The following is a 7,522-nucleotide window of genomic DNA, read 5'->3' on the forward strand; positions in this document are numbered from 1 at the left end:
GTATGTGTGTAATAGGGGGGATCTTTTAGGATGTGGGTCCTGGGCAACAGTCATTTTGCCTGGATCGAATGGTGTCATAGACCCTGAGGTGTGTGGGAGAAAGTAGAGTGAGGGATTCCTTATGACTGTTGTGAGTCTTGGGAATTTTGGTCCAGTTTCCATAAAAAGTATATTAAATACAATATCTTATAACTGTAACTGTATAAAGATGAATCTACTCCACTCTGGTTTATTGGTGTATATTCATTATTACTATAAATACTTTTGTTTAATATTTTTAAGGAAATTATAACATTTTTGTGGAATCCTAAAACTATCATGTGACTAATTCTCTGTACGTGCTTTGCCTGGTGGAAGTTAACCATGGTGGCAGCTGAGAAACAGTCCTGAGGAAGGGTCAAGACTCTTCTGGGTGACAGGATAGCCATGAAGGAAGAGGGATACCGTGAGTTGTAAGCAGAAGGGGTGGCAATATCTTATCCCTGGTGACAGGAATGTGGGGACAGGTAGAAGTAAGGACAGCTATGGTTCAGTATAAAACCCACCGGATTTGCCTTCTTCCCACAGAACACGCACCTTTCCCTCAACCTTCCTGGCCTTGTAGGTCCTCCTGGTGGGGAAACTGGACCACACTGCCACTTGCAGGGTCAGGACTAGGGGCACCCACAGAATTTCAGGGGGCCACTCCCAACCTCGGTAATTAGGCAAATCGATTTTAATGAAATATTTCAAGAATCAAAGTGGAGGCCACATATTAAAATTATTAAAATCAAGACCACATTCACCCATGGTTTGTATGAGTCACATCTGTCCCTGGCTCTAGTCCTGACCCACACTCTTGGACAGGGGCAGGAACTGAGTGAGGCCTAGCCATGGTGAGCTGTGCTCGCAGCACAGATGAAGACTGCAGTGTCTCAGGGACCTGCACATGGCCCAAACACCAGAACCTAAGTCTCGAGAGCTTCCCACATGGTCCTGATGGAAATGGTGTTTAGGAGGGTGGAGGAGCACGTTGTCAGAGAGAGGACCATGTTGAGCTACACATGGGGATGAACCAAGTGCTTTTCACACTCCTCAGTCCTTTATCCATGTGCTCTCCAGTGAAGAGTTATGTATGAGTGCACACGCGTTTGTGTGTGTGTGTGTGTGCAGACACAACCATCTGTGATAGCAGAGGCTCTCTAAAGTGTCCATTTTGATCAGAGAACATAAGACGAACTTTCCATTTGCAGATGCTTTATTGAAATGAAAATGTACTCAAGGTTTCAACAATTGTCTTGCAGTTAATAGATCAAAAGACAAAAAGGAGAAGAAAGTTGTGGTTCATTGTACTCTCTGTAGTCCTCGGTGCCCCAGGTCATACACAAGGTTAAAACTTTTCACACCACTTACTTTTATATATCATGTTCTGGAAAACAAAACAGGGACAACACTCAGATTTTCAGCTTTCTGTTAGAAAGTAAGTCTTGGAAAACAAACATTTCTTCTTCTTGGCTTCCTGGGTTTGTCCACACACATCTGGCATTCAAAGTTGGTGTTGGAATTAAGATCAGAATGATCTTGTCGCTCATTCTAAGGATCAGGAGACTTTATTGATGCCAGAGAAGTGCTGCCGTTTCTAGATCTCTTCCCTGTTAGGAATCCTGGTAATAAAGTTTTCTTGATGTTTCCTGTTCTTAAAAATATTGTATGTATCCTGTAGATACACTGTGCATATCAGTTTTTAGCAAAGAATTGTTAAGCCTTAGCTCAAATACAAGGAAGTGTGAAGTTTTTGAGCTCCAATGTGGCCTCACATGTTAGAAATACCGAAAACAGTCCAAAACCAAAACCATTACCTTTGAGACCAGAGAAGTATGGGTATGTGCACTCCGAGTGATCAGTCTAATCAAGGTTTTTAAAGAAAAAATTCCATTATCCTTGGTTTCAGAGTTTTTCAGGCTTAAACTGTCTAAACTCATGGTAAATACATATAAACTGATGTTAAATACACATAACATAAAATTGACCATTTTCATCATCTTAAGTATACAGTTCAACAGTGTTAAGTATACTGGCATTATGGTGCAACCAACGTCCTAAACATTTTCATCTTGCTATGGTGAGACTCTATACCCACTGAATAATCTCCATTTCCCATACCACCCAACTCCTAGAAAGTACTATTCTATCTCCTATCTCTAGGAGATTAGGTACTCTAGAAAATGGATGTAAATGATATTATGCAACAATTGCCTCTTTAAACTGGCTTATTTCGTTTATCATAATGTGCTCAAGGTCCATCCACATTGTGCCCTCATGTGTCAGCATCTCAGTGAAGGACACTTTTACCTTTTGCTTTGCAATACTTCTACATTGTCTACCCTGGAAAGTTTTCAATGGCATATTAGGATAGGGAATAAAATATAGAGAACAAAACCACTACGGATTGTTGTTTTACACAATTCCACCCCCATTGTCGATTCATACCCACGACCTCTACTTGTCATTCATTGGGTCTTTAATAGTCAAGGAATCCAATAATTTATACTAACACATTGGATTTCTTGAAAGTGTATTTTAATTCTATTAATAAGATGCAGAGAATCTTCTTCAAGTGAGTTCTTCTGATAGAGTGCGGGGAGAGGGAGTCTCTGTCAGCAGGCTACCAGCAAGTGACAGAGCAGGGGAGCACAAAATAGGAGCTATTAGAAGTCTGCTCTGGTGAGGGATGTTGCTCAGGCAGCTAAGCAGGCAGGGATGAAACCCTAGCTGGAGCAGTGTGGTCTCAGGATCTGTGGGGTAACAGAAAGACTGGGGGTACCTGAGTGTGGCAGAACTTCCAGGTATCAGTACGGGGAAGCTGGCTGCAAAAAGAGTGAGCCCAGGAGTGTGGTCTCAGCTCCCGGTTGCCATTGACCATGTTCCATGACACAGTCGGGTCACTTCTCTTCAAGCAGAGGTCCACCAAGTGCCAGAATCGGGGAGACCTCCCTTCCACCCCCAGGAGTAGCAGGCTGGGAGTGCACTACAGGAGTCTGCTAGCTTTGGGGGCTGGAAAGGGTCTCAAGCCTGAGATAGAAACACTCAGGCACAGGCTGGGTGAGTGTCAAGTGTGGCTGGAGACCAGAGAGACAGGAGTGATTGACTCCTTTTCCCTGGGGGCTCACTGAGTGGGGCCCCAAGCTTTTGGCTCTGGGGCAGAGATTGGGAGGTTGCCATTTTCATTCTCATCCTCTAAAGCTGTGTGGAAAGTCTTCAGGAGACAAAAGCCACATAGAGCAAACTGGAGATTACTCAGCCTTGCCCCTGGCAAGGGTAGTGCCATTCTGCCTGGGGCAAAGACATTTGAGAATCGATGCAGCAGGCCCCACCCCCAGAAGTTCAGCAAGAACATCCAGCCAAGACTAAGTTTACCAATCAATGAGAACTTCAAAACTCTAGAGCTAGGGGCATAGAACACCCAAAACTCAGGACTTTTACCCCATGACTCTTTAGTCTTTCAACTTTAATTCTTTAAATTTTCTATCTTTTTAAAAAAAATTTTCTTCCTTATTTTTTTTCCATTTTATTTATTTTTTCAGCGTAACAGTATTCATTCTTTTTGCACATCTTCCTTATTTTTCAATCACCATCCTATTTTATCAACTACTTTTAAAAAATCTTTGTTTAATTTTCATTTTTATAGTCATACTCTATCCCTTCATTGTATTTAATCTTATTTTGTGTGTGTGTATATATATATATATATATATAAACTTTTGTGTATATATAATTATATTAATTAATTAATTAGGATTGCAGTTTCTTCTAAAGACAAAAATACACCCAGAATCTATTGTATGGCTCTGTTCTATTCACCCACCTGATCATATTCTCTTTTTGTTGCTGTCGTTGCTGCTTTTATTTTTTTCTTTTGTTAAAGTCTTTTTAAATTTTCTTCTTCCTTTCAAAGTCTTTAATTTTATTTTTGTATATATACGTTTTTCTTTCTTTACAATTTTGAGATGTAGTTTACTCTAACAAACTGACCAAAATGCACTCAGGAGATAGTGTATTGCTTTGTTCTGTTCACCTGTCTGTTTATATCCCTTCTTTCTTTTCTTGTTTTTTTTTCTTTCTCTTTTGTTTTTTCTTGTCTTTTAAAAATTTCTTATGAACATTTTCCTCTTTCTTTCTATGAAGAAGGGATTCTGTTTTGCTGATGACTTCTAAAAGTGAGGGACTTTTTGAGAATCAGTTGTTTAAATCTTGATAGAAAATGTGTGTCATGAAAAAATGTTCATCATCGTTAGCCATCAGGGAAATTCAAATCAAACCCTCATTGAGATACCACCTTACACCAGTTAGAATGGCAAAAATTGACAAGGCAATAGACAACAAATGTTGGAGAGGATGTGGAGAAAGGGGAACCCTCTTACACTATTGGTGGGAATGCAAGTTGGTATAGGCACTTTGGACAACAGTATGGAGGTTCCACAAAATACTAAAAATAGAGCTACCTTAGGACCCAACAATTGCACTACTGGGTATTTACCCCAAAGATACAGATGTAGTGAAAAGAAGGGCCATATGCACCACAATATTCATAGCAGCAATGTCCACAACAGCCAAATTGTGGAAAGAGTCAAGATGCCCTTCACCAGATGAATGAATAAAGAAGATGTGGTCCATATGATAAGGAAGCAGGAGGCTGGCTGGGGACAAAGCAAAACCTGGCACCATGCACCCCCTCTCCACCTGCTCCCCTTGGTAATATGTGTGAGATTCCTCAGGCACCCCTGACTGCCCTAAAAGAAAAACAAATAATTAATTTGCAGAGATCACAATCCTGCAAGGCAGAAGTCTCCCTTGGTTTACAAATTTCCTAGAGATTTATAATAAAGAAGTTACCTTATCAATAGCCCAATTTCCAGAGATGAACAACGCAGTTCCTCAAGCCCTAATATCGCCCTCCCCTCCATAAACAAAACTGAAGGAGGCTGAGGTAGAAGGGAATGTAAATAAAGATAAATTTCTTCTAAACCTAAATCTCACTAACAAGGATGCTTGATAGCAGGAATGTGACATTCCACCAGGAAACTCCCAATTGTCTTTATGTTAGTGCCTCATTAGAGGAAAAATGGCCTTGGCTTGATAGTAACCAGGACTTCAATATCCTGACAGTCTTCTTTACCCCGATAGCCCTTCTGAACACCCTCTTTGTCCTCACCTACCTAACTTCTGGGTATATAATCAGCCACTCCTCACATCCCGGAGGCAGCATCTCCATCTGCCCATGGGTCTTGTCCCCATGCTTTAGTAAACCACCTTTTTGCACCAGAGACATCTTAAGAATTCTTTCTTAGCCTTCGGCTCTGAACTTCACCCCACGGAACCTCACCTAGGTTCTAGAACGTCATCACATATATACAATGGAATATTGTTCAGTCATCAGAAAGGATGAATACCCAGCTTTTGCATCAACAGGGGTGGGACTAGAGGAGATATGGCTAAGTGAAATAAGTCAAGCAGAGAAAGTCAATTACCATATGGTTTCACTTGTTTGTGGATAGTAAGGGCTAGCATGGAGGACATTAGGAGAAGGAAGGGGAAAATGAAGTGGGGGAATCGAAAGGGGAGAGGAATCATAAGAGACTATGGACTCTGAGAAACAAACTGAGGGTTTTGGATGGGAGGGGGATGGGAGGATTGGTTAACCTGGTGGTGGTATTAAGGAGGGCATGTATTGCATGGAGCACTGGGTGTTATGCACAAACATTGAATCATGGAACACTACATCAAAAACTAATGATGTTCTAGTGACTAACATAACATGATGTTCTAGTGACTAATGTAACATAATTAAAAAAAAAAAAGAAAGTGTGTGTGTGTGTGTGTGTGTGTGTGTGTGTGTGTATTCTTTTCCCTCTTTGGCATTTTTTTCTACATTCCCTAAAAATTCCACAAAGTGAAGGAGCAAGTCAGTACTGGGACCTTTTCTCAATGTCAAAGTATTCACATTGCTCACAAAGCAATTCAATTTGCTGACATAAAATAAAGCATGTGTAACACTTGCTGTGGCATAATGAGTGACAAACTTAAAACCTGCTTGTCCCTGTTCAGTGGACTGAGAGCTCAACATAAGAAAACATAGTTACCGGCAGCTCTGCAGCATTGCTCAGAGTTTCACTTGACTGGCTGAGAAAACACTGCTTCAGTTGTCTCATGGCCTCCTCAGAATCAGGAGATGAGTAGTAAGGTCTAACTAAGTTTTGGTATTCATCCATGCTCACTTGAGGATCGATTGTTTTGTTAATCACTTCTTCCACGAATGGGCATCCAGAACCTGGAAGAAAACATGCAAAAGTGGTCTCAGTTATGTAGGTATGAAGCCATTTTTGGGTGTCCCTAGGATGTTGGTCATCTTCTTACATCCCAGGAGACACACATTCATAGAGATCATGGTAAATGGTCTTGAGTTCTCAGTACTAGCAGAATAAGCTCAGGATCTAGGATTTCCTTTAAACCTGAAAACATGTGTGCCCTCTCTCCACCCACACACTACCTCCATAGCCCAGAGAAACCAAACACTAGTAACTATGAAACAGAAGACACTGGAGAAATGAGATGCTCTGCACTGGACTTTGGGGAACAGGAGGTCTTCCACAGGTCCCTGACACAATCTTCTCTCCAAAGTCTGTCCTCCCCAGAAAAAACTCACCTGCAAAGCAGGAAAAGGGGAGGGCAATCAGCACAAGGACTCTCAGCAACTTCATGGCTGAGGGCAGCTCTGGTTGTCTGGTGTGTCAGGGAGGAAGGAACTCACTTTGGTGATGAGCACCTAGGAGTCCTCCTTTTATTCTCCTGCTCACTACCTTCATCCCTCCCATAAATGAGGGAATGGTCACATGATGAACCTGGCTTTGGACCAGGAAATGACAGCAAGAATCAGCGGCAACCCAGCTAGCTTGTGCTCTGTTTGTAGGAACCTAGGAGACAGAGCTTGTTGGATCCAAAACAATTTTGGAAATGCAGTAATGATACATGGCTTTAGAAGAAATTAATGCAAAAGTGCTTGCTAACTAATCCTATCACAACAAAGTGAGCTTGTGTTGTCATCCTTGTTCTTTTATTAGTGTGGTCTTCAATCTGCTTGCAGCCCTCCCTCCTCCTTCTTCAAGGTTCATAAAGCTTCCTATCCTGTGTGTGGGATCCTGCTCCCTTAGCACACCATCTAGGCTCAGTGCAATACCACATACTTTCTCTTGAGGGCAGGCTGCTCTGGCCCATAGACACTTTAGTCAGGGTACTTGATATTTGGGAAATAATCACAAGTTAGAATGGCCAAAGTTAACAAGATAGTAAACAATGTGTGTTGGAGAGGATGTGGAGAAAGGGGAACCCTCTTACACTGTTGGTGGGAATGCAAGTTGGTGCAGCCACTTTGAAAAACAGTGTGGTGGGCACCTGGGTGGCTCAGGTTTTAGGCCTCTGCATTTGGCTCGGGTCATGATCTCAGGGTCCTGGGATCTAGTCCCGCATTGGGTTCTCTGCTTGGGGG

The 7,522-nt window shown here is 41.9% G+C and overlaps 1 protein-coding gene across 1 annotated transcript; it reads right to left on the reverse strand.

Annotated features, from left to right (window-relative positions):
* Positions 1-1,312: 1,312 nt before the first annotated feature.
* Positions 1,313-6,737, reverse strand: LOC123948036 (mammaglobin-A-like). Its single transcript, XM_046014460.1, has 3 exons — positions 6,683-6,737; positions 6,120-6,307; positions 1,313-1,408 (listed from the first exon to the last, which is right to left on the reverse strand). Exons 1-3 carry the CDS (start codon positions 6,735-6,737, stop codon positions 1,370-1,372), a joined length of 282 nt encoding a protein of 93 aa, XP_045870416.1. The 3' UTR covers positions 1,313-1,369.
* Between the last annotated feature and the right edge of the window lie 785 nt (positions 6,738-7,522).

The sequence above is a fragment of the Meles meles genome, chromosome 8 (genome assembly GCF_922984935.1).
Source record: "Meles meles chromosome 8, mMelMel3.1 paternal haplotype, whole genome shotgun sequence".
NCBI classification, from domain to species: domain Eukaryota; kingdom Metazoa; phylum Chordata; class Mammalia; order Carnivora; family Mustelidae; genus Meles; species Meles meles.

Bases quoted from the DNA above. Each gene is read 5' to 3' on its own strand.
- LOC123948036 (XM_046014460.1), bottom strand. From the start codon at position 6,737: ATGAAGTTGCTGAGAGTCCTTGTGCTGATTGCCCTCCCCTTTTCCTGC. The intron at 6,308-6,682 runs GTGAGTTTTTTC...GTTTTCTTCCAG, and splicing joins CCCCTTTTCCTGCTTTGCAG to GTTCTGGATGCCCATTCGTG. The intron at 1,409-6,119 runs GTAACTATGTTT...TTTGTTTTCCAG, and splicing joins GCAATGCTGCAGAGCTGCCG to AACATGATATATAAAAGTAA.